The 20,735-nt window shown below is 27.4% G+C and overlaps 2 protein-coding genes across 2 annotated transcripts; one reads left to right on the top strand and one right to left on the bottom strand.

Moving 5' to 3' along the window:
• Positions 1–17,149: 17,149 nt before the first annotated feature.
• On the bottom strand, positions 17,150–17,965 carry Pfdn4 (prefoldin subunit 4). The gene is made up of 3 exons (XM_065503911.1): positions 17,814–17,965; positions 17,415–17,636; positions 17,150–17,347 (listed from the first exon to the last, which is right to left on the bottom strand). Exons 1-3 carry the CDS (start codon positions 17,856–17,858, stop codon positions 17,198–17,200), a joined length of 417 nt encoding a protein of 138 aa, XP_065359983.1. The 5' UTR covers positions 17,859–17,965; the 3' UTR covers positions 17,150–17,197.
• A 1,041-nt stretch (positions 17,966–19,006) lies between these two features.
• LOC135955205 (uncharacterized) lies at positions 19,007–20,684 on the top strand. The gene is made up of 2 exons (XM_065505530.1): positions 19,007–19,253; positions 19,317–20,684. Exons 1-2 carry the CDS (start codon positions 19,053–19,055, stop codon positions 19,863–19,865), a joined length of 750 nt encoding a protein of 249 aa, XP_065361602.1. The 5' UTR covers positions 19,007–19,052; the 3' UTR covers positions 19,866–20,684.
• Positions 20,685–20,735: the final 51 nt, after the last annotated feature.

Here is a 20,735-nt window from a genome sequence, read left to right as displayed (position 1 = left end):
TAACGATTAAAGATATTTTGAGTTTTTCATAGAAAATTTTGATTTTTGGTTAGAAATATGAGTGATCACAGATCGAGCTTATTTTCTTAATTAAACGCGTATTTACAAAGTTATTAACGATTAAAGATACTTTGAGTTTTTCATAGAAAATTTCGATTTTTGGTTAGAAATATGAGTGATCACAGATCGAGCTTATTTTCTTAATTAAACGCGTATTTACAAAGTTATTAACGATTAAAGATATTTTGAGTTTTTCATAAAATATTTCGATTTTTGGTTAGAAATATGAGTGATCACAGATCGAGCTTATTTTCTTAATTGAACGCGTATTTACAAAGTTATTAACGATTAAAGATATTTTGAGTTTTTCATAGAAAATATCGATTTTTGGTTAGAAATATGAGTGATCACAGATCGAACTTATTTTCTCAAATAAACGCGTATTTACAAAGTTATTAACGATTAAAGATATTTTGAGTTTTTCATAGAAAATTTTGATTTTTGGTTAGAAATATGAGTGATCACAGATCGAGCTTATTTTCTTAATTAAACGCGTATTTACAAAGTTATTAACGATTAAAGATATTTTGAGTTTTTCATAGAAAATATCGATTTTTGGTTAGAAATATGAGTGATCACAGATCGAACTTATTTTCTCAAATAAACGCGTATTTACAAAGTTATTAACGATTAAAGATATTTTGAGTTTTTCATAGAAAATTTTGATTTTTGGTTAGAAATATGAGTGATCACAGATCGAGCTTATTTTCTTAATTAAACGCGTATTTACAAAGTTATTAACGATTAAAGATATTTTGAGTTTTTCATAGAAAATATCGATTTTTGGTTAGAAATATGAGTGATCACAGATCGAGCTTATTTTCTTAATTAAACGCGTATTTACAAAGTTATTAACGATTAAAGATATTTTGAGTTTTTCATAGAAAATATCGATTTTTGGTTAGAAATATGAGTGATCACAGATCGAGCTTATTTTCTTAATTAAACGCGTATTTACAAAGTTATTAACGATTAAAGATATTTTGAGTTTTTCATAGAAAATATCGATTTTTGGTTAGAAATATGAGTGATCACAGATCGAACTTATTTTCTCAAATAAACGCGTATTTACAAAGTTATTAACGATTAAAGATATTTTGAGTTTTTCATAGAAAATATCGATTTTTGGTTAGAAATATGAGTGATCACAGATCGAACTTATTTTCTCAAATAAACGCGTATTTACAAAGTTATTAACGATTTAAGATATTTTGAGTTTTTCATAGAAAATTTTGATTTTTGGTTAGAAATATGAGTGATCACAGATCGAGCTTATTTTCTTAATTAAACGCGTATTTACAAAGTTATTAACGATTAAAGATATTTTGAGTTTTTCATAGAAAATATCGATTTTTGGTTAGAAATATGAGTGATCACAGATCGAGCTTATTTTCTTAATTAAACGCGTATTTACAAAGTTATTAACGTTTTTAGATATTTTGAGTTTTTCATAAAATATTTAGATTTTTGGTTAGAAATATGAGTGATCACAGATCGAGCTTATTTTCTTAATTGAACGCGTATTTACAAAGTTATTAACGATTAAAGATATTTTGAGTTTTTCATAGATCGAACTTATTTTCTCAAATAAACGCGTATTTACAAAGTTATTAACGATTTAAGATATTTTGAGTTTTTCATAGAATATTTCGATTTTTGGTTAGAAATATGAGTGATCACAGATCGAGCTTATTTTCTTAATTAAACGCGTATTTACAAAGTTATTAACTATTAAAGATATTTTGAGTTTTTCATAGAAAATTTCGATTTTTGGTTAGAAATATGAGTGATCACAGATCGAGCTTATTTTCTTAATTAAACGCGTATTTACAAAGTTATTAACGATTAAAGATATTTTGAGTTTTTCATAGAAAATTTCGATTTTTGGTTAGAAATATGAGTGATCACAGATCGAGCTTATTTTCTTAATTAAACGCGTATTTACAAAGTTATTAACGATTAAAGATATTTTGAGTTTTTCATAAAATATTTCGATTTTTGGTTAGAAATATGAGTGATCACAGATCGAGCTTATTTTCTTAATTGAACGCGTATTTACAAAGTTATTAACGATTAAAGATATTTTGAGTTTTTCATAGAAAATTTCGATTTTTGGTTAGAAATATGAATGATCACAGATCGAGCTTATTTTCTTAATTAAACGCGTATTTACAAAGTTATTAACGATTAAAGATATTTTGAGTTTTTCATAGAAAATTTCGATTTTTGGTTAGAAATATGAGTGATCACAGATCGAGCTTATTTTCTTAATTAAACGCGTATTTACAAAGTTATTAACGATTAAAGATATTTTGAGTTTTTCATAAAATATTTCGATTTTTGGTTAGAAATATGAGTGATCACAGATCGAGCTTATTTTCTTAATTGAACGCGTATTTACAAAGTTATTAACGATTAAAGATATTTTGAGTTTTTCATAGAAAATTTCGATTTTTGGTTAGAAATATGAATGATCACAGATCGAGCTTATTTTCTTAATTAAACGCGTATTTACAAAGTTATTAACGATTAAAGATATTTTGAGTTTTTCATAGAAAATTTCGATTTTTGGTTAGAAATATGAGTGATCACAGATCGAGCTTATTTTCTTAATTAAACGCGTATTTACAAAGTTATTAACGATTAAAGATATTTTGAGTTTTTCATAAAATATTTCGATTTTTGGTTAGAAATATGAGTGATCACAGATGGAGCTTATTTTCTTAATTAAACGCGTATTTACAAAGTTATTAACGATTAAAGATATTTTGAGTTTTTCATAGAAAATATCGATTTTTGGTTAGAAATATGAGTGATCACAGATCGAGCTTATTTTCTCAAATAAACGCGTATTTACAAAGTTATTAACGATTTAAGATATTTTGAGTTTTTCATAGAATATTTCGATTTTTGGTTAGAAATATGAGTGATCACAGATCGAGCTTATTTTCTCAAATAAACGCGTATTTACAAAGTTATTAACGATTTAAGATATTTTGAGTTTTTCATAGAATATTTCGATTTTTGGTTAGAAATATGAGTGATCACAGATGGAGCTTATTTTCTTAATTAAACGCGTATTTACAAAGTTATTAACGATTAAAGATATTTTGAGTTTTTCATAGAAAATATCGATTTTTGGTTAGAAATATGAGTGATCACAGATCGAGCTTATTTTCTTAATTAAACGCGTATTTACAAAGTTATTAACGATTAAAGATATTTTGAGTTTTTCATAGAAAATTTCGATTTTTGGTTAGAAATATGAGTGATCACAGATCGAGCTTATTTTCTTAATTAAACGCGTATTTACAAAGTTATTAACGATTAAAGATATTTTGAGTTTTTCATAAAATATTTCGATTTTTGGTTAGAAATATGAGTGATCACAGATCGAGCTTATTTTCTTAATTGAACGCGTATTTACAAAGTTATTAACGATTAAAGATATTTTGAGTTTTTCATAGAAAATTTTGATTTTTGGTTAGAAATATGAGTGATCACAGATCGAGCTTATTTTCTTAATTAAACGCGTATTTACAAAGTTATTAACGATTAAAGATACTTTGAGTTTTTCATAGAAAATTTCGATTTTTGGTTAGAAATATGAGTGATCACAGATCGAGCTTATTTTCTTAATTAAACGCGTATTTACAAAGTTATTAACGATTAAAGATATTTTGAGTTTTTCATAAAATATTTCGATTTTTGGTTAGAAATATGAGTGATCACAGATCGAGCTTATTTTCTTAATTGAACGCGTATTTACAAAGTTATTAACGATTAAAGATATTTTGAGTTTTTCATAGAAAATATCGATTTTTGGTTAGAAATATGAGTGATCACAGATCGAACTTATTTTCTCAAATAAACGCGTATTTACAAAGTTATTAACGATTAAAGATATTTTGAGTTTTTCATAGAAAATTTTGATTTTTGGTTAGAAATATGAGTGATCACAGATCGAGCTTATTTTCTTAATTAAACGCGTATTTACAAAGTTATTAACGATTAAAGATATTTTGAGTTTTTCATAGAAAATATCGATTTTTGGTTAGAAATATGAGTGATCACAGATCGAACTTATTTTCTCAAATAAACGCGTATTTACAAAGTTATTAACGATTAAAGATATTTTGAGTTTTTCATAGAAAATTTTGATTTTTGGTTAGAAATATGAGTGATCACAGATCGAGCTTATTTTCTTAATTAAACGCGTATTTACAAAGTTATTAACGATTAAAGATATTTTGAGTTTTTCATAGAAAATATCGATTTTTGGTTAGAAATATGAGTGATCACAGATCGAGCTTATTTTCTTAATTAAACGCGTATTTACAAAGTTATTAACGATTAAAGATATTTTGAGTTTTTCATAGAAAATATCGATTTTTGGTTAGAAATATGAGTGATCACAGATCGAGCTTATTTTCTTAATTAAACGCGTATTTACAAAGTTATTAACGATTAAAGATATTTTGAGTTTTTCATAGAATATTTCGATTTTTGGTTAGAAATATGAGTGATCACAGATCGAGCTTATTTTCTTAATTAAACGCGTATTTACAAAGTTATTAACGATTAAAGATATTTTGAGTTTTTCATAGAAAATTTCGATTTTTGGTTAGAAATATGAGTGATCACAGATCGAGCTTATTTTCTTAATTAAACGCGTATTTACAAAGTTATTAACGATTAAAGATATTTTGAGTTTTTCATAAAATATTTCGATTTTTGGTTAGAAATATGAGTGATCACAGATCGAGCTTATTTTCTTAATTGAACGCGTATTTACAAAGTTATTAACGATTAAAGATATTTTGAGTTTTTCATAAAATATTTCGATTTTTGGTTAGAAATATGAGTGATCACAGATCGAGCTTATTTTCTTAATTGAACGCGTATTTACAAAGTTATTAACGATTAAAGATATTTTGAGTTTTTCATAGAAAATTTTGATTTTTGGTTAGAAATATGAGTGATCACAGATCGAGCTTATTTTCTTAATTAAACGCGTATTTACAAAGTTATTAACGATTAAAGATATTTTGAGTTTTTCATAGAAAATTTCGATTTTTGGTTAGAAATATGAGTGATCACAGATCGAGCTTATTTTCTTAATTAAACGCGTATTTACAAAGTTATTAACGATTAAAGATATTTTGAGTTTTTCATAAAATATTTCGATTTTTGGTTAGAAATATGAGTGATCACAGATCGAGCTTATTTTCTTAATTGAACGCGTATTTACAAAGTTATTAACGATTAAAGATATTTTGAGTTTTTCATAGAAAATATCGATTTTTGGTTAGAACTATGAGTGATCACAGATCGAACTTATTTTCTCAAATAAACGCGTATTTACAAAGTTATTAACGATTTAAGATATTTTGAGTTTTTCATAGAATATTTCGATTTTTGGTTAGAAATATGAGTGATCACAGATCGAGCTTATTTTCTCAAATAAACGCGTATTTACAAAGTTATTAACGATTTAAGATATTTTGAGTTTTTCATAGAAAATTTCGATTTTTGGTTAGAAATATGAGTGATCACAGATGGAGCTTATTTTCTTAATTAAACGCGTATTTACAAAGTTATTAACGATTAAAGATATTTTGAGTTTTTCATAGAAAATATCGATTTTTGGTTAGAAATATGAGTGATCACAGATCGAGCTTATTTTCTTAATTAAACGCGTATTTACAAAGTTATTAACGATTAAAGATATTTTGAGTTTTTCATAGAAAATATCGATTTTTGGTTAGAAATATGAGTGATCACAGATCGAACTTATTTTCTCAAATAAACGCGTATTTACAAAGTTATTAACGATTTAAGATATTTTGAGTTTTTCATAGAAAATTTCGATTTTTGGTTAGAAATATGAGTGATCACAGATCGAGCTTATTTTCTTAATTAAACGCGTATTTACAAAGTTATTAACGATTAAAGATATTTTGAGTTTTTCATAAAATATTTCGATTTTTGGTTAGAAATATGAGTGATCACAGATCGAGCTTATTTTCTTAATTGAACGCGTATTTACAAAGTTATTAACGATTAAAGATATTTTGAGTTTTTCATAGAAAATTTTGATTTTTGGTTAGAAATATGAGTGATCACAGATCGAGCTTATTTTCTTAATTAAACGCGTATTTACAAAGTTATTAACGATTAAAGATACTTTGAGTTTTTCATAGAAAATATCGATTTTTGGTTAGAAATATGAGTGATCACAGATCGAGCTTATTTCCTCAAATAAACGCGTATTTACAAAGTTATTAACGATTTAAGATATTTTGAGTTTTTCATAGAAAATATAGATTTTTGGTTAGAAATATGAGTGATCACAGATCGAGCTTATTGTCTTAATTAAACGCGTATTTACAAAGTTATTACCGATTTAAGATATTTTTAGTTTTCATAGAAAATTTAGATTTTTGGTTAGAAATATGAGTGATCACAGATCGAGCTTATTTTCTTAATTAAACGCGTATTTACAAAGTTATTAACGATTTAAGATATTTTGAGTTTTTCATAGAAAATATCGATTTTTGGTTAGAAATATGAGTGATCACAGATCGAGCTTATTTCCTCAAATAAACGCGTATTTACAAAGTTATTAACGATTTAAGATATTTTAAGTTTTTCATAGAAAATTTCGATTTTTGGTTAGAAATATGAGTGATCACAGATCGAGCTTATTTTCTAAAATAAACGCGTATTTACAAAGTTATTAACGATTTAAGATATTTTAAGTTTTTCATAGAAAATTTAGATTTTTGGTTAGAAATATGAGTGATCACAGATCAAGCTTATTTTCTTAATTAAACGCGTATTTACAAAGTTATTAACGATTTAAGATATTTTGAGTTTTTAATAGAAAATTTCGATTTTTGGTTAGAAATATGAGTGATCACAGATCGAGCTTATTTTCTTAATTAAACGCGTATTTACAAAGTTATCAACGTTTTTAGATATTTTGAGTTTTTAATAGAAAATTTCGATTTTTGGTTAGAAATATGAGTGATCACAGATCGAGCTTATTTTCTTAATTAAACGCGTATTTACAAAGTTATTAACGATTTAAGATATTTTGAGTTTTTCATAAAAAATTTCGATTTTTGGTTAGAAATATGAGTGATCACAGATCGAGCTTATTTTCTTAATTAAACGCGTATTTACAAAGTTATTAACGATTTAAGATATTTTGAGTTTTTCATAGAAAATATCGATTTTTGGTTAGAAATATGAGTGATCACAGATCGAGCTTATTTTCTTAATTAAACGCGTATTTACAAAGTTATTAACGTTTTTAGATATTTTGAGTTTTTCATAGAAAATTTAGATTTTTGGTTAGAAATATGAGTGATCACAGATCGAGCTTATTTTCTTAATTAAACGCGTATTTACAAAGTTATTAACGATTTAAGATATTTTGAGTTTTTCATAAAAAATTTCGATTTTTGGTTAGAAATATGAGTGATCACAGATCGAGCTTATTTTCTTAATTAAACGCGTATTTACAAAGTTATTAACGATTTAAGATATTTTGAGTTTTTCATAAAAAATTTCGATTTTTGGTTAGAAATATGAGTGATCACAGATCGAGCTTATTTTCTTAATTAAACGCGTATTTACAAAGTTATTAACGATTTAAGATATTTTGAGTTTTTAATAGAAAATTTAGATTTTTGGTTAGAAATATGAGTGATCACAGATCGAGCTTATTTTCTTAATTAAACGCGTATTTACAAAGTTATTAACGATTTAAGATATTTTGAGTTTTTCATAGAAAATTTAGATTTTTGGTTAGAAATATGAGTGATCACAGATCGAGCTTATTTTCTTAATTAAACGCGTATTTACAAAGTTATTAACGATTTAAGATATTTTGAGTTTTTCATAAAAAATTTCGATTTTTGGTTAGAAATATGAGTGATCACAGATCGAGCTTATTTTCTTAATTAAACGCGTATTTACAAAGTTATTAACGATTTAAGATATTTTGAGTTTTTCATAAAAAATTTCGATTTTTGGTTAGAAATATGAGTGATCACAGATCGAGCTTATTTTCTTAATTAAACGCGTATTTACAAAGTTATTAACGATTTAAGATATTTTGAGTTTTTCATAGATAATATCGATTTTTGGTTAGAAATATGAGTGATCACAGATCGAGCTTATTTTCTTAATTAAACGCGTATTTACAAAGTTATTAACGTTTTTAGATATTTTGAGTTTTTCATAGAAAATTTAGATTTTTGGTTAGAAATATGAGTGATCACAGATCGAGCTTATTTTCTTAATTAAACGCGTATTTACAAAGTTATTAACGATTTAAGATATTTTGAGTTTTTCATAAAAAATTTCGATTTTTGGTTAGAAATATGAGTGATCACAGATCGAGCTTATTTTCTTAATTAAACGCGTATTTACAAAGTTATTAACGATTTAAGATATTTTGAGTTTTTAATAGAAAATTTCGATTTTTGGTTAGAAATATGAGTGATCACAGATCGAGCTTATTTTCTTAATTAAACGCGTATTTACAAAGTTATTAACGATTTAAGATATTTTGAGTTTTTAATAGAATATTTCGATTTTTGGTTAGAAATATGAGTGATCACAGATCGAGCTTATTTTCTTAATTAAACGCGTATTTACAAAGTTATTAACGATTAAAGATATTTTGAGTTTTTCATAGAAAATATCGATTTTTGGTTAGAAATATGAGTGATCACAGATCGAGCTTATTTTCTTAATTAAACGCGTATTTACAAAGTTATTAACGATTTTAGATATTTTGAGTTTTTCATAGAAAATTTCGATTTTAGGTTGGAAATATGAGTGATCACAGATGGAGCTTATTTTCTTAATTAAACGTGTATTTAAAAAGTTATTAACGATTTTAGATATTTTGAGTTTTTCATAGAAAATTTCGATTTTAGGTTGGAAATATGAGTGATCACAGATCGAGCTCGTTTTCCTAATTAAAGTTATTTACAATTTTATTTTCTTTGAGTTTTTCATACAAAAATTCTATTTTTTCTGAAATATTGTTCCGTTTTGGTGTTGTATATTTTGTTTAAACTTTTCAATTTTGTAAATACTTTCAAAAAAGTATATTTGTGAGTATATGCAAGTTTTATTTGCTTTCAATAGAGTTTTTTTTTGCCTAAACTCAAGGAAACATTTATTGTTCCTTTACAAATTGTATTCTTTACCATTTCCTCTAAAATTCATGAGAAATTCAAAATATTTCCGCATTTGGAAAAAAAAAAGTGCACTTTTCTTTCTTCCATTCATTCATTCATTCATGTGCATACGCGATAAACACTGCAACAACATATGTTTTTCTTGTGTATTTTCAACATAGGAATCGAATAAAAACTAGAAACTAAGAACAAATGTGAGTTTGGAAAATATTGGGAATGTGGTGTCTACTACCCACACTTTCACATACGAATGTATTCCAAACTAAATATACATATGTGGATACATGTTCAGCTATGCTACATACTTATATACATAAGTAGAAAGAACGTGCGAATGTATCTTCTTTGGCAACAGCGAAAAAAATTTAAGTGTTGCCGAATAATTTATAAACGTAAAATCGTAATGCACAAGAAGAGCAACGTGGCAGACATGAATAATGAAGTGAAAAATCTACTGCCACCGTCAGGTACACTCAACAAAAATTATTGTTTGCGCTTTAATTTTCTATATTAAAGATATGAATACAGTGAATCTTTAGCCACCTTCTGGAATATGTAACTCTTATTTGGCTGCTTAGTTAGTTAGTCACCGCTACTTCAGACACTACTTCTACAAATGTGAAAACTTTATATACAAAATGCGAATGGCATTACTTAGTTATTGAACATTATAGCGTAAACAACAAAGTTTTTTATTGCTTCGAAAAAGCGTCATATGCGGGAAGTTTAGCTTTACTTCTTTAATTTGAAAAAGTGCCTTTGAAGTACACCGATTGCTCATCATGGCGATTTTAACACATAAGACAAAGATCACCCAGGCCAGCCAAAAAAGTTTGGAGTCCAAGAATTGGAGACATTACAAGAGCTTGCAAAATCATTGGGAGCAGGGAAATTGGGTACCATACGAATTGAAGCTGAGAGACCTTGAAAGACAATTTTTTTACTCATTTTTGCATCAAATAATTTCCTTGCGATGAAAAATAGATCCATCACGATAACCCGAAGCGTATAAGATCGTGTGAAGCACAACTAACCAGCCCAATCCACACCAAAACAATTATCCATGGCGCTACTTTGGGAGCAGCAATTTCAAACGTTTCAGAGTAGGATTCATCCAAAAGCTGGGAAATTGGGTACCATACGAATGGAAGCTGAGAGACCTTGAAAGACGATTTTTTATGTCTGAAATGCTACTAATTTTTGCACCAAATATTTTCTTGCGATGAAAAATAGATCCATTACGATAACCCGAAGCGTAAGAGATCGTACGTGAAGCCCGGCCAACCAGCCGAAGCGACACCAAAGCCAAATATCCATGGCGCTAAGGTAATTTTCTGTATTAGGTGGTAGCAAAAAGGTCCTATATATTATGAGCTGCTTAAATCTATCCAGACTATCACAGGGAACTTGTACCGAACGCAATTGATTCTTTTGAAGCTAGCATTGGCCGAAAAACGCCAAAAATTTGTGGACATGAACTTGTAATATTATATCATGACAACGCTCGGCCAAAGATTGCAGTACCTGTTAAAAAGTATTTAGAATGAAGCGGTTGGGAAGTTTTCCTCATACGCTTAATAGTCCAGACCTTGCCCCGTCCAACTACTATTTGTTTTGATCGATGCAGAACGCTCTCTCTGATATACGCTTCACTTCAGAACAGAGTATCCGGTATTGGCTTGATTCGATCTTGGCTTCAAAGGATGAGAAGTTGTTTTGACTCCGAATCCATATGTTTGCCAGAAAAATGGAAAATGGTCATAGCTAATGATGGCCAATACTTTGAATATATTTATATTGTACAAATGTTTCAAAATTAAAGCTACATATTTGAAAAAATACCGCATTTTTAAGTCATACACCCAACAGCTTATTATTAAATTTCATAAGGACTTTTTGGTTCTACGACCAATATTTCGATATGTTATAAACGAAATAACAAATATCAGATTTTTAGTGCTAAATTACGAAAATGTAAAATATAACTAACCTGTTTTTTAGCACATCTTTTTTCAAATACATTTGTATTACAAGTTGATTGACACATTTTAAATGCTATAATTATTATTTTTATCCATTTTTAATTATTTTTGACATTAATGATTTATTTTTAAGCATTGCTTTACATTTATTTTAAAGAGGTTGACAAGCGACAGAAACATGTTTAAAGGTAACGGTACCTTAGCGATACTTTCGATTTTTCGACAACGGTATTTTCGATTATTTTGATAAATTATTATAGCTAGCGATATTTTCGATTATTTCGTAAACTTTGTCAAACTTAATCTTTTTAAACACATTTATTTATTCACACACGCACTTATTTTTATTTTTTTGTTATTATAATTTTACAGAAAATAAGGATAAATAAAATATTATAAATCGACACGGGATTTTTTAATTGTTTGTATAAATTCCACTTAATTTTTGATTCCAAATTCCCACCATATTTTCTAACTCAAAGATTCTATAACTTGAGATAAAGTTTACATTGGAAATTCTTTGAAACTAATGTTAAGAGTTGAGTCTCAAATGACCAGACAGTCTTTGTTCCTCATCATTACCATAAGAAGCTACTCAAATATTGAAATCTACAGATAAAACAACTTGAGTATTATTTTATTAATTTGAAATTCTTAATTTTTTGTTTAAATTAAAGAAGAAAACAAAAATTTCAAAAATTATTATTATAATTTATAACACGGATATGTAGTTACAGAGAAACGGAGGATAAACAACAACAAAAGGCAACGACTCGTTACTTTCTTTAATGCAATTTTCGTATAGATTTTGTTTTAGCTAATTAATAAAACACTTGTTGTACTCAATAATTTTTGTTAAAATAATATTGAAAACTTATTAATAAACACTTTTTCCTTCCGTTTAACTTATTTTTATGTTTTTCTTAGCCCGTTTAACCTTTTTATTTAACTCCGAAGTGACTAGAGCTATTCGCGCACGTCTGCTGGCCATAAATTTTCTACAAAAAACTACTAAAACTAAACAACGAAGAAGGAATTAGAGATGGGCTGGTTGTGAGATGAGATGCAATGGTACTTTTTAGCATATTATGCAATAGATGTACAAAACGGACTTGCTGTAAAATAATTTCTGGAAAATAAGTTAAATAAAAGAAAAAAAACTGTTCAAAGAGCGTTCTGCTTGGAAAGAGTAGTCAGACTGGGCAAGGTATGGATTATAAAGTGGGTGAGGCAAAACTTTCTAACCACTTCATTCTAAATAGTTTTTAACAGGTATTGCAACATGTGGCCGAGCGTTGTCATGATTTATGGATAACGGCTAATGATCACAAACGAATCAGTTGTGTTCATTCCAAGTTCCCTGTGATGGTCTGGTCAGATTTCAGCAGCTCATAATAGATAGGACCCTTTTGCTTCCACCAAATACAGAGAATTACCTTAGCGCCTGTCTTTACGAGTTTTCGACATACAAATGAGCAAAGTTTTTATAGAATTTTTTTATGCAATTCATTTCCAACTCATTTGAATTGATTTTGTAAGTAAATCTACAGTAAGCATCAGTGTCGTTTTCTATATCACAAAAAATTCTTAGATTTGAAATTCCCATGATATACTGGAATTATCAGGTAGCGGCAGAATAGGAATTGAATTATTTGGCATCGGCGAAAATCTTATCAAGATGGGAACATTTTGTTTATTTGCTAAAAGAAACTTAAATTTTTATTTTTCATTCCCCCTAGATCTGCTCTTGAATTTGATTGATTGCAACTCATTTTTGATTTCATTCATTTGAATTGCAATTCATTGTTCTAATTCATTTCAATGAATTCAAAATCAATTCAATTCAAACGAATTGGAAATGAATTGCAATTCACTTAACAATTTCATTTGAATTGGAAATGAATTGAAATTCATTTCTGCCTAAAGCCACGTTTCCGCATGCACCGTAATCGGCACCGAAAACGAAATTCCATACATTTGCATGGAATTTCGTTTCAGAACATTTTTTCGGTGCAAATGTATGAAATTTTGTTTTCGGTGCCGATTGCGGTGTATGCGGAAACGTAGCTTAATTCGTTTGAATTGATTCAAATTTCACTCAATTCTTTTTTGTTGTGAAAATAATTAATTCAAAATTTAGCTAATTCATAATGAATTAAAATCAAAAAATAATGATTCATTTATAGCAGCTATCATATAATATTTAATAAGTTAAGTTAATTTATTGAGACTTTATTCAAGAATAATTGTGGTTTGAAAAATGTGGTCTTAAAATAATATTTAATAAACTAGCCCAGAACCGGAAAAGAAAAGATTTGATTTTGATTTCTTTTCGCTATTTTTTTTAACTCTATAATAGATACATATATATGATTATCAGGGAAACCGGAAATATGCTCTAAAAAAAGCGTTTAGGCGCTTTAAATATGCAGTAAAAACTTTAAAATATGCTCATAAAATTTAAAAAATATGCTCTTAAAAAAACAAATTTTTACATAATTTTTAACCAAAAAAAATTTACTTAAATTTTCAAATAAAAATCGTTGTCTATTGGATCTGAAAACATTTTTAAACATAGAAAATGTTCTTTCGACATCAATTGATGTTACAGGAGCAAATTTAAAAGACAATATTTCTTTAACACTTAGAACAGTTAAGTTTGAATTAGAACTAAAATTTGATATTTAGATGGAGCTATTATTAAAATAGTGCTTATTTTATATTAAAACAAGTAAGAGAGCTATATTCGGCTGTGCCGAATCTTATATACCCTTCACCTAATTATACTTCAAAATAAAAAATTTTAATATTTTTAGGTGAACAAAATTTTTTTTTCAGTTTTTTCATTTTTTGTATAAAAATTTTTTTTGAATTGTTATTTTAAATTTTAAAAAAAAATTTCTGTTTTTAAATTTTTTGTTTTTGGTGAAAAGCCATCTATTTTTCAATTTTGAATTTTAAACAAAGGAAGTAAAAACCTGTAACACAACAGCGAAAAATAAGTAAGACAAAATTTGTTTTTGATAAACTCAAAATATGCTATTAAACAGTAAAATATGCTCTAAAAACGCAAAATATGACATAAATATGCTCTTAAAACCAATATATGCAAAAATATGTATTTAAGGGTAAAATATGCAAAAATATGCACTAACAAATCGATGCCAAAATTCTTAAATAGTTCTGAAACGTGTAAAAATCTTATCCATGTGCTCATTAGACTCACCAGAAAAAACATGCATTTGCATATTTTGGTTTCCCTGATGATTATATATCTTCCTAGTAAAAATGTTTAAATTTAACTTATAGTTTTCAGGTCAGAATAAACTCTCATATATTTCGATGGCTTAATATAAAAAAGGCGTAACTCGATTTTTTTTTATTACTTTACAGGAGAAGGAAAAAATAAAATCCAAAAATCTTAGACACAAAAAAAGGCTTCAATGCAATTTTTAATAAAAAAAAATTTAATTTTATTTCTCATTTAAAATTTTATTTTTTTATTTTAATGAAGTTATTTAATATTTTTTATTGATATTTTTTTTAAATTAGTTAAGCCTTTTTTATATTAAGCCATCGATATGTATTATTTTAAAAAACCAAATAAAATAATTTTAATTCAAAATTCAATAAAGTATGATGATATTCAAATAAAGATATACCTAATAAAGTTGTTAAAATATTTTGAGAAATAATATTAATGTAGTATTAATGTAGTAGTTACTATTAATAGTAATTACTACATTAATACTTTCTCTATTGTGATATTTTCTCAATTAAACACTTTTTGAATAAATAAAAATACAATTTAATAGCAATGACTCCTTTTGGTCACCCTGTGGTTAAATTTGTAATTTTGTGTAAGATTAGCTGTCCTCGGAACAGAGAAGGTACATATAATGCAATTATAGAAATAAAATTTTATTTTACGATTTTGAGATTTGTTAAATATTCATTCTACTTGTTAATTTAAAATCGAATTTGTAGAATGATTGCACAAAATTTGAACGAATCCCATCACTGTGTTTAACTTGATTAAAATTTGGTACCAAGCGCTCAAATCTAACACTTGGCGGTAAAAGTTGTTATTGTTAATATTATTACAATTACAAAAATTTAAGTTCATACAATTTTTTATTAAGCTTTTTGTAGTGTTTTAATTTTGGTTTTATTAATTGTGAAATCTTGGAATTGTGTTTAAAAGTGTCAATTTGCTACAATAAATTCAACAGCAATTGGTAAGATTAAATTTAATCAATGGAAATATTTTTACATCTTTAAATATGTATTTAAAATCTTAAATATCTCTGAAAATAATTATTCGATCATAACATTTTGGTATATAATTTAAAATATAGAATCAGCCTTCTAATATATCATTTTTGGTTATCGTCATCTTATAATGGGTGAATTCCAAAATGTATGTATGCAATGCAGTCATATTTTTATCAAGACAAAACATGCAAACGCGTAGTTAAAATTAAAAAAAAACTTATCATACTTCCTGTTTTTACTTTTTCATACATTTTGCAATATGAAACATCAAAGTTTACACGGTTGCGTTAAGAATCGCTCGACTTTTTAAGTTTGCATTGCATACATATATTTTGGAATTCACCCAATTTCTTTAATATTAAATTTGGATTAGTGAATATCTAAAATAAGTATTGAAAATTTAGTTTTTAGTAAACGTAAGAAATCTCACTAACTTATCAAAAACCGGTTTCGGTAAATATTTTAAAAATCACAGTTTTTTAGTAAAAATTCGATATACCAATTATACGTTTGCAAAGGCATAGACATAATTTCCCTAGTTTCAATATATTTTCCAAAAGATATCCCAAAAAGCCATCTCTACCATTTTCTAAATTATGAATAAAAAATCCGCGGGAATTTTGTTCCCTTTTCCCATTTTTCCTATTCAAATTCAATGTTGAAATTGGGAAAAGGGAAAAAAATCACTCAGATTTTTTATTCATAATTGGGCTGATTGTATTTTTCATATACAGCCCAATTATGAATAAAAATTCCCCGGGAGTTCTTCCCCCTTTTCTAATTTTTCCTATTCAAATTCAATTGGAAAAAACTCCCGGGGAACAAACTCCCACGGAATTTTTTATTCATAATTGGGCTGATAATGAACATTTCCTTATATGTAACTATTTTAACGAATAATCAAAAAACTTCATTTGTAATTAAATAGTTGTCCGATATTTATAAACTTCATATTATATAAAGTACGTCCTGTTCGTGGCAAACTTTCATATATTTTAAACTTTTTATAGTTCCTAAGGATAGTTTGGACTGTAAATATTGACAAACTAACGATTTCCCCACTTTTGCCATAGATTTTCCTTCACTTGACAACTAATATTCGCACTTGGGTGATATTTCCATACTTTTGATAATTTTCAGATTCGTTATAGGTATTAAAACTAATAAAAAATTATCTAAATCAATTATGAAATTAACGGCTTTATCATAATAATGTTGTATATAAGTAAAAGTCGTATGTAGACTTTAGCAACGCTTCCCATGTTGCATATTGCTAAACTTAACAGGTACCATAAAAGTAGAACCTGATAAATATTTACAAGTAGTAAGCGTATATAGTACAATTTGGGTGTGTTCGTAAATGCAGTAAATTTGTGCATCACTGATGCCACGACCTGCAAACTTTTGCAACATATAACTTAATGATGCATTGGTTGCACAAATTTGCGGCATCACTGCCAACAATTTGCATTGAAAAACGGTTGACGTAAAGCAATAATCGCAAATATGCTTTTTCGACCGCTAAACTTTTAATTTGCTGCAGTGATGCAATCATACTGAATTTACGAACACACCCTTTATAACATATTTCAAAATAAAAACACTTGAGACTTTTTAGATTTTCATTTTATAGGTATTTTTATTTTACGTAAAAAACATCTAATCATCACTTTCCAGTGATATGTTGCTACCAAAGCGCTGATAAAGCTGAGCCTTCAATTCATTCATTTCGGATTTAATGTCATTTGCTTTAGCCTCAATGCTAGCAATTTCTTTCAGAGTTTGTTCTTTGGCTTCTTGCAAAAGTTCCTTTACAGCAACAAGAAAAAAAATCAATTAATTAATTTGCCCATACTATTACTCATCGCATTCTCACCTGTGTTCTGGACAATTTATGAGATAGAAATACTTCACCGACCAAGAATGGAATATCTTCCTCTTCATCGAACAACTCAATCTCGTCTAAGGCCTCTTCCACACTTTTCAAATCGTTCTTTTTCATATCCAATTCAACTTTTAGATCGTCCATACGTGCATTGTGTTTTGCAAAACGATTTATCTTCTGTTGGTCATCAAAGGATATATGGACGTCATCGTGCTAAAATATTTAAATTATTTGTATTTTAATATACATTTTAACTTCCATTTGTTTGTTGTTTATAGTCGGTCATTAGTGATTAATCCTACTTTCCGACCGCATCAGAAGTTAGGTTAGAATAATGATTGCATTTTGTTAATTTTCAATAACACACTGCATTTGAAATAACTTGCTTACATTTTGGAATACTTTATTATTGCCCGAAGCTACTTTTGCGGCCATTATTTTATTATTTTCTTAGTTTTTTCTTTATTTATTAGTAATTCTTTAAACAGTTGGGCCTTTTTCCAACAAGAAATCCAATGGTGAAGTCTTTCTACTGTGTTTAGTTGGTAAAACAAATTTTTATGTTTACTGAACACGTCCCACTAGTGCAGCAAAAAATCGCTAGAGGTGGGTAAAAATCGATTATAGAAAATTCAGGGATGGATAATTTGGTAGTACAATACTCATGGTTTAATACGCCCAAAAAAATGGAATTATTTTTATATATTTTGTCCTACAACTTATTCTATAGACCATAAATCTAGTTTACGGTCGCCACTACAGATCAATACCAAATTTGTATCATATTTATTTCTATTTAAGCTGAATATGACGGTTTAGTTTTTTTGTCTCCGGTTCATAGCTCCCTAGTTATGGGACTCCAAAGTTCAAATATGGGATAGGTTGTATTTGTTGTTGTTTTTATCCGATTTGATCAATATATATGTCATTAGATAGGTTTTTACAACCCTTTTTATATGAGATACATATAAATCTTAAATGTTTGTGTTTTTATTCCGATAATTTTTGGATAAATTATTTTTATTTTATATTTAACATATTAACATGGATCTTGAAACGCTTCCGGCCGTCAATCAAGAATCAAGAAACTATTTTATGCGAAGCCGGTGTTCGACTTGTCATATGTTTAAAAACCTTCTTCTAAGAAAATATTTTATGCGACGACTCTTTTATAAATCATAAAACCAAGATTTCAAATGTTATGTCGTTTATAATCTTAAATTATATCTTAAATTAAAACTATTTAGCTTGGCTACAATTTATTGTGTAATAATACTTACCATTATTACTGTATTTTTTAAAAATAAAATACAATTAAAAAAATCTGGTCCAAATGAATTATTAAATTGGGATGCTTCGAAAAGATATCACATGATATAAAAAAATGTTTTAAATATCAAAGATATAATCACCCATATTCTGGTTGTCGTCGTCGACTTGAGTCGACAATTTAAAATTGGTATTCTGTTTGTCGTTATTGACTGCTATCAATGACTGTCGACACACATTTGGTATTCTGTAAGTCAATACGGCGTCGATATTGTATTGTGTCGACTCTGATTTTGTCGTCGTCATTTTTGGTAACGAGCAGTTGTTGTTTTCAAGTTAAAAATCAAAAAATATAACAAAATGGAAAAAAATGAAAAAATTAAAGTAACAAATTCTAACCAATTTGAAAAACTTGTTGAGGAGTTGCGGAAAAATCCATCTCTCGCAAGAGGATTTAATCGAGGAAATGTTCCAAGCAATTTTAAAGCTCAATGGGAAGATATGGCCAAAGTTTTAAATGCTCTTGGCCCACCCAGGAGACTTTCCGATGGATGGCGAAAGGTATGGAAATTATTAGATGTTTATATATGTATATATGTATCATAAATATATCATATTTTTTAGGTATGGAGAGATTTAAAATTTAAAGTTAAAAAAAAAGTGGTAACCATCAGAAATGAGTGTAATGCTACAGATGGCGGTGGATTTAAACAGTTGGCACTCACCCCTTTGGAGGAAGATGTAGCAAATCTCTTGCAGTTTAATAAACATATAAATCCCGAAGGTGTTGTGCAAGGTGCCAAATGCCAGAATCAGGGCAATAATGTTGAGATCGCAGAATCAGCAGAATTTTTGGAAGAAGTGTCTGACGTTATTGAATTGGACACAATAGATGCCCCCATTGAACAAGAGATACCTGGACCTTCATCGCGAAATAACGTGGATTCAGTACCTTCAAGCTCAAATCCTCAACAAGAATATTGTACTTCGAAAAGGAAAAGAACCAGTTCTGTTTCCAAAACTAAATGCAACTCCAATGCTCCCAATGAATTGCTGGAAAAACAAAGCGATGAGCAGGCGAAACTTTTGAGAGACATGTCTAACACGTTGTCGTCTATAAAATACAGTCTTTGGGATTTTAATAAATGTCAAAAAAAAATTACTATCCATTGAAGAAAAAAAATTGAAAATTTTAGAGGAAAGAGCTAAAAGAGAGGAAGAATTGCACAAAAGTGAATTAGAAATCAGGAGCATTAAAATGTTGATTAAAAAAAAGGAGCTTGAATAATATTTTAGTTTTGATGAGAAACGAATTTCTATAAAAAAAATGTTAAATCTACGATTCATTAGCGTTAATATGAGATAAAAAATTATCAACTATATCTAAAAGTTATAAAACACGCATCTATTTAACTTTGAATCTATATAAAAACCAAACTAAAGCGAATTTTGAAATTCTGGAGAGATTTATCTTGTAATATAATAAATATTATCGAATTCAGAAGAGTAAAGGTTGAAAAATAATTTTTTTTATCGACAGTTTTCGTTTCGCCCCTATTCACAAAATATAGAAAATATTGTTATAGGTACACAATATTTTCTATAGCAAATAATATTTAATTTTTTAATATGAAATATACATATACAATTACAAATTAGAGTTTAATAAATCGATTTTCGAACAAACGTCTTTTTGTTGAAAGTCAAAATTGATTTGTTGGTTCCAAATAATCAGCACAGTCGACTTTCGACCATAACATATCAATCCTTAATCATAGACGTTTTTTGAAAAAACACATAAATTTTATTTTTAAAAAATTTATTTATAAATCTTATTTTAACAGAAAATTAGACTATGATAAATATTTTAGCATTTAATCATTTGTTTTAAATACATTTATGTATGTTTTTTTATTTAAGTTTAAGTACATGTTAAAAATAACGAAAACATATTGTAAAAAAATTAATAAAACTAACTAAAGTTAAACTTTATTAATTCGGTTTTTATAAGCAAACACTCGCTTGACCACAGCTTTTCAAAAA

The sequence above is a fragment of the Calliphora vicina genome, chromosome 3, assembly GCF_958450345.1.
Source record: "Calliphora vicina chromosome 3, idCalVici1.1, whole genome shotgun sequence".
NCBI lineage: Eukaryota > Metazoa > Arthropoda > Insecta > Diptera > Calliphoridae > Calliphora > Calliphora vicina.
Note: the sequence above shows the minus strand (reverse complement) of the source record. Positions and strands in the feature narration are given on the sequence as shown.

Coding starts and splice junctions, on each gene's coding strand:
- Pfdn4 (XM_065503911.1), bottom strand. CDS start 17,858: ATGGCCGCAAAAGTAGCTTCGGGCAATAATAAAGTATTCCAAAAT. Junction 17,637..17,813: donor ATAATAAAGTATTCCAAAAT/GTAAGCAAGTTA, acceptor TAAATATTTTAG/CACGATGACGTCCATATATC. Junction 17,348..17,414: donor ATAAATTGTCCAGAACACAG/GTGAGAATGCGA, acceptor GTTGCTGTAAAG/GAACTTTTGCAAGAAGCCAA.
- LOC135955205 (XM_065505530.1), top strand. CDS start 19,053: ATGGAAAAAAATGAAAAAATTAAAGTAACAAATTCTAACCAATTTGAA. Junction 19,254..19,316: donor TTTCCGATGGATGGCGAAAG/GTATGGAAATTA, acceptor CATATTTTTTAG/GTATGGAGAGATTTAAAATT.